Source organism: Pogoniulus pusillus, chromosome 41 (assembly GCF_015220805.1).
Source record: "Pogoniulus pusillus isolate bPogPus1 chromosome 41, bPogPus1.pri, whole genome shotgun sequence".
Classification (NCBI taxonomy): Eukaryota; Metazoa; Chordata; class Aves; order Piciformes; family Lybiidae; genus Pogoniulus; species Pogoniulus pusillus.
This window is the reverse complement of record NC_087304.1, coordinates 5,906,338-5,928,163: the sequence shown is the minus strand read 5'-3', so window position 1 is coordinate 5,928,163 and position 21,826 is coordinate 5,906,338. Positions and strand designations below refer to the sequence as shown.

The window sequence follows — 21,826 nt, the reverse complement described above, 5'->3', positions numbered from 1 at the left end:
GCACGGACGTGTCCCACAGCTGCGATTTCCACACCCTGGCCAAACCCTGGCCATAAGCTTGGCTGTTCCCCAGCAGTGCCCACTTTAGAGCATCTTGCCCTCCCCCCCCTATCCCTTGTGCCCCGTCCACCAGCAGGCACTGGGAGGGGAGAGCTGTTCCAGTGTCTCTCCGTGCCCACTGTAAAGAATTTCTTCCTAATATCCAGGCTAAATATCCCAGCTTCCAGCTTAGATTTAGCCTGGATGTTAGGAAGAAATTCTTGAGAGTGAGGGTGGGGAGGCACTGGCACAGGTTGCCCAGGGAGGCTGTGGATGCCCCCTCCCTAGAGGTGTTCAAGGCCAGGTTGGATGAGGCCTCGAACAACCTGGGCTGGTGCGAAGTGTCCCTGCCCATGGCAGGGGCGGCGGGGTGGGGGGTTTGGAACTGGATGATCTTGAAGGTCCTTTCCAACCCATCCCATCCTGTGATCCCTTGCTCCTAGCTTTGGAGGGAGCGTCCCTGGGCTTTGTTCCCCAGGGCTGCTCCACCAGCCAAGGGCCAGAGCAGCAAATCCTGGGCTGAAGATGCCACCTGCTGGAAGCGGGGCGAGGGGGCACCTCTCAGCCTCACCCCCCCTACAGTCTTCCACCTCACAGCCTTACCACCCCAAACCCCGCAACTTCACAGCCACACCACCCTGACGCGCACCCCCTTTCCCTCAAACCCTGCAACTCCACCCCCCCTAAACCCCCCAGCTCCACCATCCTGAATCCCCACATCCCACAACTCCATCACCTTCAAACCGTCCAGCGTCAGCCTCACCAGCTTCCCTTTCTTGGGACACCGCCAGTGAGGACCAAGACGACCCCTCCCCTTGTCGCCTCTTCCCCCCCCCCTCCCTTCCAAAAGCCACATCCTGGGGAAGGGGCCAGGCTTGTACAGAGCGCCGGGAGAGATTTGGGGCACATTCAGGCTTTCTGGGGGGGGTGGCACTTTTTAAGCCAACCTTTTGCAGCATTGCGCCGAAAACCCTCAATTTTGACGTCATTGTCGAGGGAAGGGGCGGGGGGGACACACACGACACGCCTCAGGCTCCCCCCATCTCTTTCCTGGACAGACACCCGCACCCCCGGTCCCCTAGGCGGCGCTCTTGCTAAGCGCCTAAACCCTCGCTCGCCTCCCTTTCCGTCCCTCGTTCACGTAATGTTTCTTGTCCCTTCTCGGGCACCGTTCTCCGTCCGCCGCACGTCCGCCGGTCGGGGCGGGGCAGGGGCGGGTTCGCGGGGGGGGGGAGCGAAGATGGCGGAGGCGTCCCCGGAACCGGGACGGTTCTTCTGCCACTGCTGCTCCGCAGAGATTGCTCCTCGTCTGCCCGTGCGTGGGGCTTGGGGGGGGTCTGGGGCTGGTGTAGGGTCGGGGGGGGAGCCGGGGCACCGGGCTGGGGTACGGGAGGGAGAGGATTCCGGTGGGCTGGGCACGCGGGGGTGAGGCCTCGGGGGGTGGGGGGGGTCTGGGGGCAGTTGGACTCTCCTGGCGGGGAGGACTGAGACCCGGGGGCAGTTGTGCGTGTGGCGGTTGGAGCTGGGGGAGCTGTTAGGAGCGGAGCGGGGAGGGGGCTCCGGAGAGGGCAGATGATGGTTGCGGCTGAATGGAGGCGAACGAAACGGCCCCGGTCCGAGAGAACCGGGAATGAAGGCGGTTCGGAGGGAGGGCACTCCCTGCCTTGCTCCACCCGGTGCGGGCTGGGGGGGGACCAGAGCGGCTGTGTGCGGGGTCGCAGGGGTAGGTGTCGTCCCCCCCCAGCTGTGCCCCGAGGGGAGGAGAACAGGTCGGTAGTGTCCCAGGTCGGTAGTGTCCCGGCCGGCCGCGGCTCCGTCCCGAGCGAACGTAGGCTAGGGAGGTGAGGGGGGGGTCTCCTTTTGTCTCTTTCGGTAAGATTCTGGTGGCCGTGAGAAGAGCCTCCCGGGTGGGGGCTACCTGCGCACCGGTTCTGCTTGCACGGGAGGGCTTTGCAGGCTGCTGCAGCCTGTGAGCAGACAGGTTGTAAGCACTGAGTAAAGCCCTGGTGTGGGTGGAGAAGGAGCCTTGGCAAGTCGCTGGCTGCCAGACCGCGGCGGGGCACGGCTGCGTTTGCTGGGGGTCGCCTGCCCAAGGTGCTGCGTGGGGAGGGTCCTGCCAGGCGTGGTTTGCCCTGGAGCTCCTCGCAGCACCTTTTAGGAGTTAGGGTCTCGCTCTGTGTGGCTGCTTGGCGCGTTTGAAGTCCCCTGGTGGGGCACAGAGGGGTCCCTCCCGCCGCGGCTGGTGCGGGTTTGCCGTCGGTCTGGTTCTGTGACCTGTGGTTTGTCCTTTCGGCCTCGGCCTTGCTGATAAATCTCCCAGCCCGCAGTGAGGTGTGCGGGGGAGGGGGACAGAACTCCTGGGGATGCTCCTGCCCGACTGGAGGAAGCTGCTCTGGAGCTGGAAGTTGTGCCCAAGAACCGTCGATGGGTTCGGGTTCTGTTGCAGCAGCCTGCGTGGGGCTGTGCCCGCAGAGCACTTCTGGTGCAGGATGTGCTGGACCTCGGCAGGGGGAGGGCAGATCGGCCCGGTTGGGTCGGCTCCGGTTAACTCGTGGTTAATGAACCCCGTGTGGAGGGTCCAAGTTCGTTTGGTTTCGCTCCCTGTTCCCGGAGCCGGCTCCTGGGGCATCTGCTGTGGAAGGAGTGGTTCAGAGTGCCTGGGAGACAGCAAACTGTGGCGTCTGTGCTGCTGCAGCTGCGGAGGAATGTGCTGATCCCGGCGTTCGGAGCAGGCTGAGAGCACAAAAGCCTCCCTCGAACGGCAGAGCAGGGAGGAGAGAGCTGCTCACTGCTGGAGCGTGGCCACCCTCATGTCACGACTGACTCCCGCGGGGCAGCAGCAGCGCTGGGAGGTGGTGTGCAAAGGCAGGGGGAAGCAATCCTGTGCTCAGCACTGCTCAGGCCACACCTTGTGCTGGGCTCCTCCATTCAAGAGAGATGTTGAGGTGCTGGAAGGTGTTTGGAGAAGGGCAGCAAGGCTGGGGAGGGGCCTGGAGCACAGCCCTGTGAGGAGAGGCTGAGGGAGCTGGGGGGGTGCAGCCTGCAGCAGAGGAGGCTCAGGGCAGAGCTGATTGCTGCCTGCAGCTGCCTGCAGGGAGGCTGTAGCCAGGTGGGGTTGGGCTCTGCTGCCAGGCAGCCAGGGACAGGAGGAGACACAGCCTCAATCTGTGCCAGGGCAGGCTCAGGCTGGATGTGAGGAGGAAGTTCCTGGCAGAGAGAGTGATTGGCACTGGAATGGGCTGCCCAGGGAGGTGGTGGAGTGGCTGTGGCTGGAGGTGTTGCAGCCAAGCCTGGCTGGGGCACTTAGTGCCATGGTCTGGTTGGTTGGGCAGGGCTGGGTGCTAGGCTGGGCTGGCTGAGCTTGGAGCTCTCTTCAAACCTGCTTGATTCTGTGATCCAGTCTGATTTTCTGCCATCAACAGGTGTTGGGAGGAGAGATCCTGCATGGCAGGGACCAGCTTTGGGAGGAGCTTGTGAGGTGTGGGAGCAGCTCTGAAATGCAAGGCTGTGTGAGCGGCAGGGGCGCAGCCCTTGCACAACTCCCAGTCCAGGCAGGGCAGGGAGCAGCTTTTTTGCTCCCAGGCTGTTCCTAAGCCTCGGTGCTGCCATGCCCTTATCTTGCTGAGCAGGCCAGGGCAGCACTGGTGGATCCTTGGCCTTGCCTCTCTGTGCTGGGGCTTTATCTGGTGGTTCTGTAGAGGCCAGAGGGGCGATCCCCAGATGCCTTTATCCGAGCAGCCCTGTGGGGCTGACATCCTCCCCTCTTTTGAAGACTCCCTTGGTGCAGTGAAGGGCTTGGGCCACTTCACACAGCAGTGATGAAGGAAAGCAGCAGGACGAGGGAGGTTCTTGTGCCCCTGTGCTCAGCACTGCTCAGGCCACACCTGGAGTGCTGTGTCCAGTTCTGGGCTGCTGAATTGCAGAGAGATGTTGAGGTGCTGGAAGGTGTTTGGAGCAGGGCAGCAAGGCTGGGGAGGGGCCTGGAGCACAGCCCTGTGAGGAGAGGCTGAGGGAGCTGGGGGGGTGCAGCCTGCAGCAGAGCAGGCTCAGGGCAGAGCTCATTGCTGCCTGCAGGGAGGCTGTAGCCAGGTGGGGTTGGGCTCTGCTGCCAGGCACAGAAGGAGGGGACCCAGCCTCAAGTTGTGCTAGGGCAGGTCTAGGCTGGGTGTTAGGAGGAAGTTCCTGGCAGAGAGAGTGATTGGCATTGGAATGGGCTGCCCAGGGAGGTGGTGGAGTGGCTGTGGCTGGAGGTGTTGAAGCCAAGCCTGGCTGGGGCACTGAGTGCCATGGGCTGGTTGGTTGGGCAGAGCTGGGTGCTAGGTTGGGCTGGCTGAGCTTGGAGCTCTCTTCCCACCTATTCTATTCTGTTCTTAGGAGCTCCTATATTCCCCCTCCCCTGCCGAGTGTGGCTTTGCCAGCACAGGGGGATCAAGGGCTTGTGTTCGCCTGCTCTGGCTGTGCTCACAGCCGGTTCCAGGCTCTGTCGCTTCTTTTTCTGCCCCAGTGCTGCTGCTGAAGCAGGACCTTGAGTGTTCCAGGGCTGCTGCTCGCTCTGAGCATGGCTGTGGGCTGGAGATTCATCCCTGGCAGGAGGAGCAGCGAGGGGAAGTGGCTGTCAGACAGCGGCGAGCAGCCCTTGCTCAGCCCCCGGGCGCTTGTTGCGCGCAGGGCACAGGGGCGCTCGGAGCGCTGCGGGGAGCACCGAGCGTGGGAGTGTGGAGCTCTGGCACTGTGTGCTGCAGAACGACCTTCTTGTGCCTCCTTGGCCTCTGCGTGCTCTAAAGCCCCAGACCGCATCACTCTCAGCTTCCATTCGGCCCCTCCAGAGAGCAGGCTGCGATGAGCCTGTGCTGCACTCCCCTCCCTGGCTCCTTTCCTTAAGGGTGGTTTGGTCCCTGGAGCAGGGAAGCAGAGGGGGGGTTGGGGGTGGCAGGAGAAATCCTCCCAAGCATGCAGCTGTGTCTAAGAAAAAAAGCTGATATTTGAGGGCTGCTCTTCTGGGAAAGCTGCTTCTGGTTTTGCTTTCACTTCACCCACAGCTACATCAGAGGTTACCTAATGCTTTGTCTCTACTAGGGATTAATTAGTGTTATCTAAATCTTCTCTAAAGCCAAGTTCCAAACAGGCTCAGGCTTTACAGTTCTCCTCACTGGTCTGGTGAGGGCAGACAGCAGTGCTTGAGGGTCTCTGGGTATTAAAGGTCTCTTCCAGCCTGATTAATTCTGTGATCCTGTGCCCAGAGAAGGGCAGCAAGGCTGGGGAGGGGCCTGGAGCACAGCCCTGTGAGGAGAGGCTGAGGGAGCTGGGGGGGTGCAGCCTGTAGCAGAGGAGGCTCAGGGCAGAGCTCATTGCTGCCTGCAGCTGCCTGCAGGGAGGCTGTAGCCAGGTGGGGTTGGGCTCTGCTGCCAGGCAGGCAGGGACAGAAGGAGGGGACCCAGGCTCAAGCTGTGCCAGGGAGGTTCAGGCTGGATGTTGTTAGGAAGTTGTTGGCAGAGAGAGTGATTGGCATTGGAATGGGCTGCCCAGGGAGGTGGTGGAGTGGCCATGGCTGGAGGTGTTGAAGCCAAGCCTGGCTGGGCACTGAGTGCCATGGTCTGGTTGATTGGCCAGGGCTGGGCTCTAGGCTGGACTGAGTGAGCTTGGAGCTCTCCCCCAACCTGGTTGATTCTGTGTGATTTTGGGGGTGTGCAGGGGACATGGGGCTGCAGGGCTCTGCTCTGTCACCTTGGCAAGCTAAAGAGAGCCTTTGCAGCTTTTGCTCCCCATCTTCTTTTCTCATTCACTGCTTCTTCTCCCCTAGGACTATATCTGCCCACGGTGTGAATCTGGGTTTATTGAAGAGCTTCCTGAAGAGCCAAGGTAAGTTGCTGGCCCAGGGCCTGTTGCTGGAATGATTTTGGTCTGCTTTGCCCTGCTCTTTTCCTTCTAGTTTCCTAGTTAAAAAGCATGTTTAACTACATTTTAAACTACTCCTGCCCAATCCTTTGGCCATTTTTCCTCTCTATGGGTGGAGAGCTCTTTGCTCACATCCTTTGCCTCAGCTGTGAGAGTGCTGAGTGTCAAACAGGGCTGGGAGAGGAAGGAATTGCTTTAAAAGAAACAAGAAAAAGTGGTGGGGAGGCTTTCACTGCAGCATGTGCAAGCTCCGAGCAGGTTTGAGTCCTCAGGGTAGAGATAACCCTGAGAGAGAGGAATCTGTGGCTCAGAGAGGGGACCTGTGCTTGGCCCTGTGATTGAGCAGCTCAGCCAAATGTTGTGACTGAGACTTTGGACTCTCTGCTGGAGCAGCCAAGACCTGCACAGCTTCACGTGCCTCACTGCTGACTCGGTGGCAGGGCTGCTCCTGGCAGTGTCAGAATAAGCAAGAGCAGGACAAATGCGTTTAAAAAGCCTCAGATTCTCTTTGCTGGACTATAGGCTGGGGGTGGGCAGGTGCTGGGTGTCAGCACACACTGAGCTGTGCAGGGATGAGCCAAGCTTGTGCTGCACAAGAGATCTGGTCTGTACAGATGGGGCTTCTGTGCTGCTAAGGTGACATTGGGTCTGAACAGTGTGGCCAGCAGGACAAGGGAGCTTCTGCCCCTGTGCTCAGCACTGCTCAGGACACACCATGAGTGCTGTGTCCAGTTCTGGGCTCATCCATTGCAGAGAGCTGTTGAGGTGCTGGAAGGTGTTGAAAGAAGGGCAGCAAGGCTGGAGAGGGGCCTGGAGCACAGCCCTGTGAGGAGAGGCTGAGGGAGCTGGGGGAGTGCAGCCTGCAGCAGAGGAGGCTCAGGGCAGAGCTCATTGCTGTCTGCAGCTGCCTGCAGGGAGGCTGTAGCCAGGTGGGGTTGGGCTCTGCTGCCAGGCAGACAGCAACAGAAGAAGGGGACACAGGCTGAAGTTGTGCCAGGGGAGATCTAGGCTGGGTGTTAGGAGGAAGTTCCTGGCAGAGAGAGTGATTGGCACTGGAATGGGCTGCCCAGGGAGGTGGTGGAGTGGCTGTGGCTGGAGGTGTTGAAGCCAAGCCTGGCTGGGGCACTGAGTGCCATGGTCTGGTGCTTGGCCAGGGCTGGGTGCTAGGTTGTGCTGGCTGAGCTTGGAGCTCTCTGCTCCAACCTGCTGACTCTCTGATTCTATGAACACCAAGCTTGCAAGCTGAGCCTGGGCTCCTGTCCCAGATGTGGTGATTTCAGGACAGTCTCATAATGCAGAACCTTGGGGATTTGGTACCTTGAGTCTCAAAGCCTAAACCTGAACAGAAAATGTTCCTGCAGCTCTCTAAAAGCAGAAGTGGAACAGTGTGAAAGGTTTTTTCCTCATAATCTGTCCCCTTTGGTCACATGCCTGTGCAAAAGAGAATTTCCTTTGAGTCAGGATTAGACTGAAGCATGTTTGGGTTCTAGTGACCAGGGTTTGTACCTTAAGTCTTCTCTCCCAGAGGATTAGCTGTTTTGTGAGGTGGATTTGTGCTTGATGTCAGTCCTTGCTTGACATTGTGCTTCAGTCACTTCTCTCCAGAATCTAAAAGGTTAGGTAGGGAGAAGTGAGTGAAGATGAGGGAAAATGGAAGTTGGAGGGAGGGGAAGGTGGAATTGATATGGACAGTTAGAAAGTGAGCAGCTGAGGGTGGGTTGGTGTCTGTGCAGATCTGACACTGCCTGGGCCTTGGAAGGAAGGTGAGCAGAGCTCTGTGATCCCTTGAGCTCTGGTGAATGTCACCACCACCTGTGTGTCCTGCCAGACTCTGGCCACTTGGTGCCTCTCTGCTGGGAGGCTCTTTCCACAGCACCCTCCTGAGCTTACCACTGCCTCTCACTCGTCACAGGAACGCCGAGAATGAAACCAGCTCCTCTACATCCACCGGTGATCAGAGCAGGCATCCCTTTGAGGTGAGTCCTCTCTCTTCCAGCTCTTCCTGTTGTGCCTCGAGTTGAGGTATTTTTCCATTAGCACTTGTTTAAACATTCCTGGGATTGTGACAGAACTCGGGAAGGGAGGTATTAATATCACCCTGCTGCTCCTCAAGTCTCTGTGTTGTATTTTTACTGCATGTTTTTAATAGGCCCAGCACTTGCAGCTCGTGGCTGCTGTGAGGGGGCTAAGCTGGGAGCTGCTGAGCTGGCTGAGTGTGTTGCTATGCAGTAGCCACAGCAGTGAAACCAGGGAAGCTGTTGGAGATATTTCTTGCCCTCATTGCGTAGTTTCGGTCTGTGTCTGTTCCTCACTGAGCTGCCTCTCAGCCTGCCCTGGCCTACTGGTGTCAGGAGGGGCTGGTGAGCTGCTGAGGGTGTGTTGGAGGCTGTTAGAAGGGTGGGGAAACACCAGGGTGAGTCACAGAATTGTTTTGGTTGGAAAAGAGCTCAAAGATTGAGTCCAAGCATTGACCTAACACCACCGTGGCTGTTAAACCTTGCCCCCAGGTGCCATGCCCACACGTGCCTTGAACACCTCCAGGCATGGGCACTCCACCACCTCCCTGGGCAGCCTCTGCCAATCTCTGACCACTCTTACAGCAAAGAATTTTTTTCCTGATCTCCAACCTGAGCCTCCCCTGGCACAATTTCAGTCCATTCCCTCTCCTTCTATCACCTGATCCTGGGGAGAAGAGCCCAACCCCCACCTCGCTGCAGCCTCCTCTCAGGGAGCTGTAGAGAGCGATGAGGTCTCCCTCAGCTTCCTCTTCTCCAGACTAAGCAACCTCACTTCCCTCAGCTGCTCCTCACAAGCCTTGTTGAGTGCTGAGGCTTGTTCCTGATGTAGCTGAGGATGCCTCTGCTTGCTGCAGAGAGGGCTGGACTAGATGGACCTTTGGAGCTGCCTTCCCACCCAGACCCTTCTCTGACTCCTTCCCTCCTTACCATCTGCTCTCTGACCTCTGTCTCTCCCAGAACGTGGATCAGCACTTGTTCACCTTGACACAGGGCTATGGCCAGTTTGCCTTCGGGATCTTCGATGACAGCTTTGAGTTCCCCTTCGGGTCCAACGTGCAGGCTGAGGACAACAGGGACTCGGAGAGCCGGAGGGAGAGGGAGCACCAATCCCGGCACCGCTACGGCGCGCGGCAGCCCCGCGCCCGCCTGGCCACGCGCCGCGCCGCGGGCAGGCACGAGGGGGTCCCCACGCTGGAGGGGTGAGAGCAGCCTGGGGACCCCCAACCCTCCTGCTTTGCACTGGTGGTCAGCCCATCCCTTCCTCTGTAAGGAGAGGCTGCTGCCGAGCGCAGCTCCTCTGCCAAAGCACAGCTCTGGGCTCTTTCTCCTTCCCTCCCCTGCCCCGTGGTGTGATAATGTTTGTTGCATTCAGCTTCCTCCTTCCATGCCAGGGGTCTGGGCTGGGAGTTAGCAGAAGACCAACAGTTCTTAAGCCCCCAACTCTGCTGCTTCTCACTGATCAACTCATCCCTTCTTTGTGGAGAGGCTGCTGCTGAGCACAGCTCCTCTGCTGGAGCCCAGCTCTGGGCTCTTTCTGCTTCCCTCCCCTGCCCCATGGTGTGATAATGTTTATTGCATTCAGCTTCCTCCTTCCATACCAGGAGTCTGGGCTGGGAGTTAGCAGAGGACCACCAGTCCTTAAGCCCCCAACTCTGTTGCTTCTCACTGGCTCATGCCTTGTTCTTTAAGGAGAAGCTGCACCTGAGCACAGCTCCTCTGCCCAAGCCCAGCCCTGGAGTGTTTCTCCTTCCTCTCCCCTCCTCATAATGTGACAGTTTTTGTTGCATTCAGCCCCCTCCTCCCATGCCAGGGGTCTGGGCTGGGAGCTAGCAGAGGACCACCACTTCTGACATAATCCTGATTTTCTTGTCTTCCAGGATTATTCAGCAGCTGGTCAATGGAATTATTGCACCTACCACGATACCAAACCTAGGACTAGGTCCCTGGTGAGTTGAAGATGTGCTGCTGCTCTCTCTGACACTGTTCCTGCTCCTGCTGCCAGCCACATTGTGACTGTTGTCCTTGTTCTTAAAGGGGAGTCTTGCATTCGAACCCGATGGACTACGCCTGGGGTGCCAATGGCTTGGATGCAATAATCACACAGGTAACATCCCTGAGAGTGAAGCTTGAGGAGGGCAGATTGAGGCTGGAAATTAGCAAGAAATTCTCAACAGTGAGGGTGGGGAGACACTGGAACAGGTTGCCCAGGGAGGTTGCGGATGCTCCCCTCTTTGGAGGTGTTCAAGGTCAGGTTGGATGAGGCCTTGAGCATCCTGGTCTAGTGGCAGGAGAATGATTGTGGCAGAGTGGTTGGAACTTGTGGTCTTGCAGTGTCTGAAGGGGGGCTACAAGAGAGCTAGGGAGGGACTTTTTGGGGTGCTGGGTAGTGATAGGACTGGGGTGAATGGAGCAAAACTAAAAGTGAGCAGATTCAGATTGGATGTTAGGAAGAAATTCTTCACCATGAGAGTAGAGAGACACTGGCACAGGTTGCCCAGGGAGGTGGTGGAAGCCTCATCCCTGGAGGTTTTTAAGGCCAGACTGGATGTGACTCTGAGCAACCTGATCTATGAGATGTCCCTGCTCAAGGCACAGAGGTTGGAACTGAATCATCCTTGAGGTCCCTTCCAGCCCTGAGAATTGTATGGTTCCATGAAGCAGATGATCTCCAAGGTGCCTTCCAACCCAAAGCTCTCTCTGGGTCTCCTCTCCTTGTGCTCAGAGCTGCCCTGCTGCCCGTGGCTGCCGTGGCACAGGGAGGTGAACCCTGGGAGGTGCAGGAGTTGGGAGGTGAGGCCTGTGAGGAGTGTAGGTTGCCCTGGTTCAATAACTGCAGAGATTCTGTGTGCTGCTGAGCTCTCATCTCCTCTCTGGCCTCTTGCTTCTTTCAGTTACTAAATCAGTTTGAAAACACTGGACCACCACCAGCAGACAAAGAGAAGATCCAGGCCCTCCCCACCGTACAGATCACACAGGAACACGTAGGTGCGTGGGTCTGCCCTGGGCAACTGCACAAAGAGCTCTCTCAGGGCTCTGCTGAATGCTTCCTGGGCATTTTAGCTTTGTTACCTTCAGAGCCCTAAAGTGTTTCAAAGAGAGATGGGGAAAAGCTGCTGTGTGGCAAAGCTGCTGTGCAGCTCTGTTGAACTCGCACCAAAAAGGGCATTGCAGGCTGGGTGGATTTGCCCTGGGGAAGGGAGCTGCTTGGAGAGGGTGGAGATGGAGAAGGAAAGGAGCAAGAAGCACACCCAGGGCAGTGTGAGGCAGAGTGGTTGGTGGGAGGAAGGGGAAAAGGTGGCACATTTGCCAGCAGTGTGCCCAAGAAGGCCAATGGCATCCTGTGGTGCATCGAGAAGAGTGTGGCCAGCAGGTCAGGGAGGTTCTCCTTCCTCTCTGCTCTGCCCTGGTGAGGCCACATGTGGAGTACTGTGTGCAGTTCTGGGCTCCCTGGTTCAAGAAGGACAGGGACTTGCTGGAGAAGGTACAGCAAAGGGCTGCAGAGATGCTGAGGGGGCTGAAACATCTCTCTCGTGAGGAGAGTTTGGGCTTTTCAGTCTGGAATCCAAAGAGCAGCCCAGGGAGGGAGGAAATCTCATCAATGCTGATCAGCACTTCAAGGGTGGGCATCAGGAGGATGGGGCCAGGCTTTGTTCACTGGTGCCCAGTGACAGGACAGGGGTGAACAGCACAAAGTGGAGCATGGGAAGTTGCATTTAAACATGAGCAGAAACTCCTTTGAGGATAACAAAACACTGGGACTGGCTGCCTAGAGAGGTGCTGGAGTCTCCATCTCTGGAGACATTCAGACCCCACCTGCATGTGCTGCTGTGTGACCTTCTCTAGGTGACCCTTCCTTGGCAGTGAGGGGATTGGGCCTCATCTCCAGAGGTCCCTTTCCAACCCCTACCACTCTATGATTCCATGGTGGTGTCCCCAGCTGGCTGCTTCAGGTGTCATTCCTCTTCACTGTGAGGATGATGAGGGGACTGGAGCAGTGCCTGATGAGGAGAGGCTGAGGGACCTGCGGCTGTTCAGTCTGGAGAGGAGAAGACTGAGAAAGGATTTAATCAATGTTCATCAATAGCTGAGGGTCAGGAGGGGGGGACAGGCTCTGCTCACTGCTCCCTGGGATGGTACAAGCATCAATGGATGGAAGCTGCAGCACAGGAGGTTCCAGCTCAGCACAAGGGGGAACTTCTTGCCTGGAAGGCTCCCAAAGCCCTGGCACAGGCTGCCCAGAGAGGTTGTGGAGTCTCCTTGTGTGGAGCCTTTCCAGGCCTGTCTGGATGTGTTCCTATGTGCCCTGAGCTAGCTTGGATGGTGCTGCTCTGGCAGGGAGGTTGGACTGGATGATCTCCTTGGGTCCCTTCCAACCCCTAATATCCTGTGATAAGGATGTGGCTGGAGTGGGCAGTGCCCTACCCCATGGCCCTGCTCAGCTGGGCTGGGAGGTGTCAGGGGGACAAGAATTGGGGCCTTTGGTTTGGTCATGCTGCATTTGCAGTGTAGCCAGGCTAGGTCTGGAGCAGGGAGGAGGGTTGGGGTTGGCCACGGTTGGAGGATTCTGCATCCTGGGAGGTTTCCTGCATCTCCTCCAGCTGTTAGGGTCCTGCAAGCAGCTGGGGCAGAGAGGTTGGACAGGATGGTCTCTTTGGGTCCCTTTCTACCTCTGACATCCTTTGAGCCTGTGTTTTGCTTTCCCTTGGTGGCACAGACTCTGGCTTAGAGTGTCCTGTGTGTAAAGAAGACTACACGGTCGGTGAGAACGTTCGGCAGCTACCTTGCAATCACCTCTTCCACAACAGCTGCATCGTTCCTTGGCTGGAGCAGGTTGGTGGCATCTTGGGTGGGTGTTTGGGGGGTGGTGCTGGTGGTTTGAGCCTTAGCACCGAGGTGGGGTGAAGGGAGTTGGGAGGAGGGGGAAATGAAGGGCGTTGGAGGGGAGGGGGAAGTGTTTGTTTTGCTTTGCTGTTAACTGCTCTCCTCTGTAAATGTGTTCATGCCTCCCCCACCAGCAGCCCTTTGATCAGAGGGAGGTCATCCCAGCCTCTCCCTCCAGGGCTGCTCTCCTCTGTCGTGTTTCTAACTCTCTTTCCCCCTGTTTCTTGTCTGCTCTCCCAAGCATGACACGTGTCCCGTCTGCCGGAAAAGCTTAAGTGGACAGAACACTGCCACAAACCCCCCGGGACTGACGGGGATGAACTTCTCATCATCATCCTCCTCTTCTTCCTCCAGCTCACCCAGTAATGAAAACTCATCGAACAACTCATGAATCTTACTCAAACCCCACCCCCATCCCCCCCAACCGTGTCCCTGGGGCCCTCTTCATTGTCCTCCCTCTCTCCCCAGCCAGCGTAAGCCACAAACAGGAGCTTCCAGAGCAGAGCCAGGGGAAGGGGTTGGGGGGCAGGGAGGGAGGCAGCACTCCCCAGGATTCCCTTTTGCTTTCCAAAGACATGGAATCTCCAGGGCCTTCTGAGCTGAGAAGCCTCAAGCCCTGTGCTGGAGAAAGGGGGGGGGAAAGAGCTCTCTGTCTGTCAGTCAAAAACCATCCATTTGCCACGTGGCTTTTTAACCATTGCAGCGAGAGGCAGCAGCTGCTCCTGCCAGGTGGGAACCCTGAAGTGTGCAAAGCAAGCAGCTGCCATTCCCAGTGGGAAGGTTGTTTGGTATGGGTTTGAATTTGAAAATTCCCTCTTTTGGTTTTGTTTGTTTCTTCATTTCTTCTGCTCCTCCTTTGCCTCCTCCTTCTCCTCCTCTTCCTCCTTTTTCTTCCCCCACCTTGAATATTCCGCTTGAGAGATTGAAGTCTTTAGAAAAGAGAGCTTAAGGATATTGCCTCCTACCTGGGAGCTCCAGTTGGGGAGGGCTGTCACTGAAAACATGACACAGAGCCCTCTCCCCACCCCCATCATCCTTTCCCCCGCCCCCCTTTCCCCTCCCTCTTTTTTCCCCCCATCTCCAGCCCCCCTTTTATTTTCGGTTTCCGTTGGGTTTTGTTTTCCTTTGTAACCTTCTCCCTTCTGATACTCAAACACTGAAAGGGTTTTTATAATTTTAAATTATTACTGCTGTTAAATAAACAAACAAAAACCAAACCAAAAACGTTTCAGCTCCACCAGGCTTTTATGCATGATTTGAGGACATGCAAACAGGGTAAGCTCCTTGGAGTCAGCTGTGCTGAGCCATCCCCTGCCACCCTGGGCACAGCAATCTGCCCAGCGCAACCCCTCTGTGCAATGCCAGGTCGTTGGGCAGCTTTGGCTGTAAGGATTGCAGCTGAAAGCATCTTGGCCTGACCTGGTCTTGGCTTTTTTTTGTTGTTGTGGTGGTGGTGGTGGGGTTTTTTTTGACATCCTCTCCCTGTTTCAGTCCTGCCTTTCTCAGCCTGAGCCGACTCTGCCAGCGTGTCGACATTGGGACTGGGTGTGCAGCAGAGCAAAAAGGAGCAGCCAAATGCCATTGGGGTCGAATAATAAACAGGAAAAACAACATTTTGGAGAGAGGGAGGGGGTTGGAAAATGTATTTCAAAGTTACTTAAAATACAGCTGATTAAAAAAAAAAAACAAGGAGAGAGAGAGAAATCTCCACCTGTGTTGGTGACTCAGTTTATGGGACAGAGCTTGGAGAAGGGTAAGACTGAGAGGGGATTTAATCAATGTGGATCAATAGCTGAGGGCTGGGGGTCAGGAAGGGGGGGGACAGGCTCTGCTCACTGCTCCCTGGGGTAGGACAAGCAGCAATGGGTGTAAGTCGCAGCACAGGAGGTTCCAGCTCAACACAAGGGGAAACTTCCTCAGTGTAAGGGTCCCAGAGCCCTGGCACAGGCTGACCAGAGAGGTTGTGGAGTCTCCTTGTGTGGAGCCTTTCCAGGCCTGTCTGGATGTGCTCTGTGTGCCCTGAGCTAGCTTGGATGGTGCTGCTCTGGCAGGGAGGTTGGACTGGATGATCTCCTTGGGTCCCTTCCAACCCCTAATATCCTGTGATAAGGATGTGGCTGGAGTGGGCAGTGCCCTACCCCATGGCCCTGCTCAGCTGGGCTGGGAGGTGTCAGGGGGACAAGAATTGGAGCCTTTGGTTTGGCCTGGTCATGCTGCATTTGCAGTGTAGGCAGCCCAGGTCTGGAGCAGGGAGGAGGGTTGGGATTAGCCACGGTTGGAGGATTCTGCATCCTGGGAGGTTTCCTGCATCTCCTCCAGCTGTTGGGGCCCTGCAAGCAGCTGGGGAAGGAAGGTGGCACTTGGCATCTTGGCACTGTGTGAGAGCTTTGGAGCTGCTTGCCGAGCAGCCCTCCCCCAGAACCTGGCACTTCCTTCCCCGAGCTCTCTGGGCCAGGGCTTGTCTCTCAGAGGAGGGGGAAGGCAGGTACCTTGTCTGGCCATTGTTTTGACCCACTTTGGGATAGAAGAAGGGAAAAGTTGTTGGGAACATCCCCAGAGTGGCTGGCAAGAGCCTTTGCCAAGCCTGCCAGGGCCACGTGGCCGGCACTGAGCAACTCCCCTGGAATGTTTTTCCTCCTGGGCCCTGCCAGGGCAGCCCAGCGGCACCTTTCATCTCGGTGGGCGGATGTCTGCGGGCTGAGGGTTTATCTCGGGACTGGTCTGTCAGGGTTCATGGCTCATCCTCTGCCAGAGGTTGAGCTGGAAGCTTCTGCCACCTGGATCCCGGAGGCTGGGAGGTGGGTGGCAGCAGGCAGGTCCTCAGCTGAGCCAGTGCGTGGCCATTAGCTGGGCTGGTGTGGAAGGAGTGGTGACTCTTTAGTCACAGCCCAGGACAGCTGGAGAAGCCTTTCCTTCTCCCACTGCTTCAGCTGTGGTGTGGGGCTCCTGCTTCCCCTGGAGGTCCTCATGTGTGAGCTGTGCTTGGGCTGGTTTGTGAGCGAAGCGAAGCTGTGGCCGCTGCCACTCAGCCAGGCAAGGGCTGGGGTCTGGGGCTGGTACCCATCGTGGCCACCACACAGTTAATGTGGTGGCTGTGTCCTCTTTCAGGCTTTTCTGGAGCTGGTTGGGTAAGAAATGGAACAAGTTTGGTGGTTTTTGCTGGGGCTATCATTCCTGTCTGAGGTGACAAAGTGACCAGGCTGCGATGCCTCACCGCGGCAGGCGGCACAGGAACGTGCCCTGGCTGGGTGGCTGAGGTGTGGGTGCTATTTCTGGCCACAGTCCCCTTCAGGCAAGGGGCTGGTCCTTACCACTAGTCACCTTCCTACCTGCATCCTTGCTGAGGAGGATGGAGCTGAATTGGAGTCTGGAGAGCAGCACCAGCCTGAAGGTGCTGGCTGCAGCCTGGATGCTCCACTGCACCTTGGGTCTCAATCCAGAGTGTGGATAGGGCATCAGGCACTCGAGTGGGCATCTTTAGCCCAGGTGCTCCCACTGGGGACGAGTCCACTGTGGAACAAGCATCACTGTGATTTTCTGTGAGTAAGGTTTCGGGCTGGGTGCATCTCCACCCACAAGTGCAGGTCGATGAGGAGCTGGACACGGTGAGGAACCAGGAGGTACAACGCTGGTGCCTGCAGCTATGCCCCTGGGTGAGCCAACCCCACCCGGGCCAAGCCATGCCCACCACTGAAGCTCTGCCACTCACTTCTCTCTGGCCCATGAACAGCTTTATTGCTGTGGGTGCTTGGACACGAGATAAATAGAACCCCCTCAGTAAGTCCCATCCGCTGCAGAGATGCTGTTGGCAGATCTCTGGTCCAGCTGCACAGGTATGGGCACGACACTGACAGCCCTGCCTTAGGCTGTGCCACGCTGGTTCTGCCTTGGCAGGAAGGGTCAGGAGAGCCACATCCACTGTCTGCATCCATCCTCCGCTGGGCATTGACACATAAAAACAATAAATAGCCAAAAAAAAAAGGGGGGTGGGGGGGTGGGGGAAGAGATCTATGCATAAATAAAAGAACTTCGCTTTTCCTTTCTCCCAAAGAACAAGTCCGGAGCCACCTGCGGGGCTCAGCTGACGAGGATGGGGAGGAAGTGGGTGGAAAGATGCTGCCGGCGCGTCCTGCCCCCTCGCTGCGGTCTGCCCTTGCTGTTGAGCGAGAGGAACATGGGGCGGCCGCGGTGCCGCCAGCGCAGCGAGGCGTAGGTGTTGTAGCCGTTCTCCTCGATGCGCTCCGTGAACTTGCAGTTGGGGCTGAACTCCTTCTGGCAGGAGAGGGAAGGAGGTGAGGGGGGGTGGCTGCGCTCGCCCCAAGGCCTCTCGTCGCCCAAAAGGGTCAGGCTGTCCTCTGGCTGGAGACTACTACTCCCCAGCGGGTGAAGAAGGGGCTCTGCCAGTGCTGTCCCCTCACTAGGGTGCTGGTGAGGGCAAACAGGAGCCTGGGCACCAATCCTTGGAGGGAGGTGGGGGTTGTGACCCACCCGCCCCGTCCCTTCCAGCTCTGAGCCCTGTCTGGTCCCTCTGGGGAGGCAGCGTTCGACCTACCGACCCGTAGAGCCTCCCCCGCTTGTTCATGGCCAGGAAGAAGCCGGTGTGCACCGCCCGGATGGCCACCACGCCGACGCGCACCGACCGGATCTCCACGATGCCTGCGGGACCGGGAAGGGCGGCGGTGAGCGGGGAGGGACGGGCGACGTCCCCCAGGGGTCCTGCCCCAATACAAAGTCTGTGGCCTTAAAGTGCTCCCCTGCAGGGCTGGGACCACTGACCCTTGCCCAGCGCTGGAGCAGCCAAGGGACAGTGGGGACGAGGTCTGCAGCCTGTGCTGGCGGCAGGAGCCTCTGATCTGGGGAGGGTTTGATCTTTACTCCTCTCCTCCCCAAGGCCTCCAGGAGCTGGGCTGTGCAGGAGTGATGCCAAGCACAGACTTGGAACTAATCTCTGCCCAGTGCCAACCTTGCGTTTATCCTCCCCTCACTGGCAGCTCTGCCCACGCATCTGTCCCAAATGCACCCAGTGCCTTAGGGACCAGACTCTCGCTGCCCCTGGCACCCCACGTGCTCAGGACAGCGAGGCTGGCATGGTGCTTGAAAGGGCAAAGTGTGCCCGGGGGCGGCAGCAACGGTGCACAGCCACACTCCGGTGGACAGAAACACCTGGGCCGAGGGCTCTGGGGGCAGGAACGCAGCCGAGGTGGTGCCGCCGGTGCCAGCTGACCAGCTGGCACAAGTGTGGACGCATGCCCCTGCGCCAGGCACTGCAGGAAGGAGGGACGTGGTGGAGGCTGGGCTGTGGCTGCTGCTCGTGTGCCCGGCAGAGCCGCTAATGGCAAAGGCATGCGGTCAGACCAGCGGCTCTGGGGGGAAACACCCAGACCATCCTCCGGGCCTCCGGATTCCTGCACCGCCTTGGCCGCCCCAGAGTGCCACTGCCAGCACTGCCACTACTGGGCACACGGCGCTGTGCGAAGGCACAGAGATGCAGGCAGGGCAGTGGGCAGCAGTTGAGCCGCAGCAGGAGCTGCCCACAGGCGCCAGTGCCCATGGCTGCCTCAGCCAGGCGTGGCAGGGGGGATGCACGCAGGCTTTGGCAGCCAGGGGCACAGGTGGCACGGGGGGGCTGCAGCAACCCCTAGGCAGAGGCTTTTGCAGGGCATTTACCCACCCACCCCCAACCGAGCCAGCATTGCCTGTGGGCACTCGTGCCCTTGCCAGGAGCAGCTGGAGTGGACACAGCAGTGTGAGGGCTCCCAAGCGTTCAGCTCCTTGGGGCTGATGTTTAAGGGCATTTCCATCTCAGCATTGGCCCTGGCACCCACTGGGACCGGCAGGACCCTGCCCAGTGAAGCCACTGAGGAGCAGCAAGGGTGGGGAAGGGCCAAGTGAGTGCCCCTGAATCCACCTGCCTGATCCCCAGCTGCAGCTGCTGCTATTTATAACTGAGGGCTCTGCCTCTCTAAAAATAACCCTGTGCTGCTGCTCCTGGTGCCCTGGCAGGCTCTGCTGGCCTGTGCTCCCAGGTGCCCAGCCAGTGCCCAGCCCTGCACAGTGAGGATGAGTCTCTGTGGGTGTAGGGCAACACCTCTGGGCCGGGCAGCAGCCCAGAGGCAGCTCCCAGTGCTCCCAGTTTCACACCCTCTGCCCCAGTGGGGTCCCAGGAAGACTGACAGATGTAGGGCTTGAGGCAAGGGAAGCCTCGGGACAGCCCCTGGCACCACTGGCACCGCTGGCAGGGCTGGTCTGGCAGCTGGCAGGAGAGCTGATGAGCAAAACCCAGCCCAAGCCCAGGTTATCTGCTGCTGGATAACCAGAGTGAGCCCTGTGCACCAGCCTGGAGCTGCTCCACCTGCCAGGCCCCACACGGCCCAGGGAACGTGTTGGGTCGCTTGACACTGGCAGCATGCCCAGTCGGGACTCCTGACAGCCTCTGACACCACGGGAGGGTTCCCTGGGTTGGGCTGGGCTCCCTCGTCCTGCTGGGTGATGTCCTGCACTGACTAGAAGACTCTGCAGCCCTCACTGCCCCTGGGGGACAGGCTGGGGATGCTGCTCCAATCCAGAGCATCCTTCATGCCCCAAAGATCCACCCTGCTGGGGATGCTCAGGCATCCACCTGCCCGAGGCCCCCAGCATCCCACCCTGTCCAGACACTGCCCTGCCACCCTACTCTCCCCTTCCCTGGCACAGGAACCCAGCACCCGACGTGGGCTGACACCACGGGCGTTGCACCCTAGCTTGTCACTGCAGCTGTCCCCTCGGGCCCCATGGCACTGTCACATGGAGAGGGGACCCGAGAGGGAGCAGGCAGCCACGGAGGGAGGCAGGATGCCCGTACCGGGAGCAGCCTCTCCACTGGCACGGGGACCCCTGCGCCGGTCTCCACTGCTGTCTCTTCCCAGCCGCTCCCGACGGCTGCAGGGTGGAGCAGCCACAGCCCCAGGGGAAGGCCTAATCCTGCCGGCTCCTTCCTGAGCTCTGGCTTGCGGCACGGCTCGGTACCCCGGCCCGGTACCCCGGCCCCCACCCCCCCAGCTTCGCCCAGGTACCTCTCGCCCAGCCCTACTCCCCGGTCTCCCGAGGCGGCACTGCTCTGTTCTCCCCCACCAGACTCAAGGGCTCTCGGTTCTGAGACCAGCATCGCCCCGGAGCTTTCTCCTCCTCCTCCTCAGCCTTTGCCGGGAGCGATCCGAACCTCCCCGGTAAAGGCGAGATGAAGAGAACCCGAAATGGGGGGCAGGGGAGGGGGCAGGATGAGGCGGTACGAGCGGTACCCAGCCGGTGTCCGAACGCCAGGAAAGGGCTCCCGGGAGCAGTTCGTGTTCGAGGGAGCTGCGGGCTCCGGCCAGCCGTACGCGGGACGGAGGCGACTCGCGGCTCACTCACGGCCAGAGAAGAGGTTTCAGACGAGGTTTTTACCGAGCAGGAGGAGCAAGGGTCCCTCCGCCGTCCCGAGGTACCTCTGTCCAGCCTGCGCCTGCCCCTTGGCCGTGCCCTCTGCCCTGCGCCCGGTCCCGATACCTCTCGCCTCCGCCGCAGTCTCAATCGTTCCGGACCGATCGGCTCTCGACCCGCGGCGGGAATGAGGAGGGACCCCGCGGGCCGCCCCAGAACCTCTCTTTCTCAGTCCCGGTCCCGGCCCCGTTCCCGGCCCCGTTCCCGGCCCCACTCACTGCCCGGCCGCTCCCTCCAGCGCGTCCCCTCCACGCCGCCGCCGCCGTCGATGCGCAGGAAGTAGCGGGTGGCAGAGAAGAGCCGCCGCCACCGCACGTCGCCTTCCAGGTGGCCGTAGCTCCGGGGGGGCCGCCGGCCGCCCCCAGCAGCCCCCGGTCCCGATGCCGGTGCCGGCTCCGCGAGAACGGCAAGTGCCCCGGCGAGGCAGGCGGCGAGGGCTGCGGGTCCCCCGCGCCTCATGGCGGCGGGGCGAGATGAGGCGGCAGGCTACCGGCCATGGCCGCGGCGGCGGCAACAACCGGCCCCGACGGCGCGGGCGGCCCGAGCACGGGGAGAGCCGGTGGGGTGGGGCGGGGCCCTGGGTGACCAATGGGCTGGGAGAGGCGTGACCGGGAGAGCGGCGCTTCTCATTCATAAAATCGCCTCCTCGACGGCTGCCCCATTACCCCCGTCCCGCATCACTCATAGGGCGCCCGCTTGGGGGAAACCGCGGGCTGAGCTCCCAACCGACTCCCGCGGTAGGCAGGCGGAGGGGGCAGGCGGTCCTTGGGCAGGGAGGGTCAGCGGGTGGGGGGTGGAGCTGCTCCAGGTCCAGGATTCTCGCCGGTTTGTGACCTGGCCCTAGATGCGTCGTCCTGCGGACCAGGAGAGGCACAGTACAGAGCCGTATCCCTGCGAGGAGAGGCTGAGCGAGCTGGGGATGTGCAGCCTGCAGAAGAGGAGGCTCAGGACAGACCTCGCTGCTGTCTACAACTCCCTGAAAGGAGGCTGTAGCCAGAGGGGAGTTCGTCTCTTCTCCCAGGCGCCCAGTGACAGAACAAGAGGATACAGTTTCAAACTGCGCCAGGGCAGATTTAGGCTGGACACTAGGAAGACATTCGTCACGGAAAGAGTGATTGGCGCTGAGATGGGCTGCCCGGGGAGGCGGCGGAGTCGCCATCCCTGGAGGTGCTCCAGAGGAGGCTGCGTGAGGCACTGAGTGCCAGGGGTTAGTTAATCAGCAGGGTTAGACATGGTCCTAGAGGTCGTTAGTTCTGTGAGTCCGCGATCCCAGCCCCGCAGCCTCTGGGCTCCGCTGCTCCTCGAGCCCCGCCGCTTAGCCCGTCCCGTCCCGTCCCGTCCCGTCCCGCCCTGCCCCGTCCCGTCCCATCCCGTCCCGTCCCGTCCCGCCCCGTCCCGTCCCGTCCCGTCCCGTCCCGTCCCGTCCCGTCCCGTATTGTCCCGTCCCGTCCCATCCCGTCCCGTCCCGTCCGTCCCGTCCCGCCCTGCCCTGCCATGCCCTGCCGGTGCCGCCGCGGCCGCCAGAGGGCGCCAGA

At 59.6% G+C, this 21,826-nt stretch overlaps 2 protein-coding genes across 4 annotated transcripts; one reads left to right on the top strand and one right to left on the bottom strand.

Moving 5' to 3' along the window:
* The first annotated feature begins 1,243 nt into the window (after window positions 1-1,243).
* On the top strand, window positions 1,244-14,057 carry RNF126 (ring finger protein 126). 2 transcript variants are annotated; one of them, XM_064175024.1, is made up of 9 exons: window positions 1,244-1,354; window positions 5,840-5,898; window positions 7,847-7,910; window positions 8,943-9,151; window positions 9,830-9,898; window positions 9,987-10,056; window positions 10,844-10,937; window positions 12,667-12,782; window positions 13,075-14,057. In XM_064175024.1, the coding sequence occupies exons 1-9, from the start codon at window positions 1,280-1,282 to the stop codon at window positions 13,222-13,224; spliced, it is 906 nt and encodes a 301-aa protein (XP_064031094.1). In that variant the 5' UTR covers window positions 1,244-1,279; the 3' UTR covers window positions 13,225-14,057. The 2 variants fall into 2 exon arrangements, with proteins under 2 accessions (XP_064031094.1, XP_064031093.1); XM_064175023.1 differs by having other exon boundaries at window positions 8,910-9,151.
* A 2,763-nt stretch (window positions 14,058-16,820) lies between these two features.
* On the bottom strand, window positions 16,821-20,812 carry FGF22 (fibroblast growth factor 22). Of its 2 annotated transcripts, none has more exons than XM_064174930.1 (3): window positions 20,510-20,812; window positions 17,386-17,489; window positions 16,821-17,105 (listed from the first exon to the last, which is right to left on the bottom strand). In XM_064174930.1, exons 1-3 carry the CDS (start codon window positions 20,748-20,750, stop codon window positions 16,911-16,913), a joined length of 540 nt encoding a protein of 179 aa, XP_064031000.1. In that variant the 5' UTR covers window positions 20,751-20,812; the 3' UTR covers window positions 16,821-16,910. The 2 variants fall into 2 exon arrangements, with proteins under 2 accessions (XP_064031000.1, XP_064031001.1); XM_064174931.1 differs by having other exon boundaries at window positions 16,821-17,102.
* Between the last annotated feature and the right edge of the window lie 1,014 nt (window positions 20,813-21,826).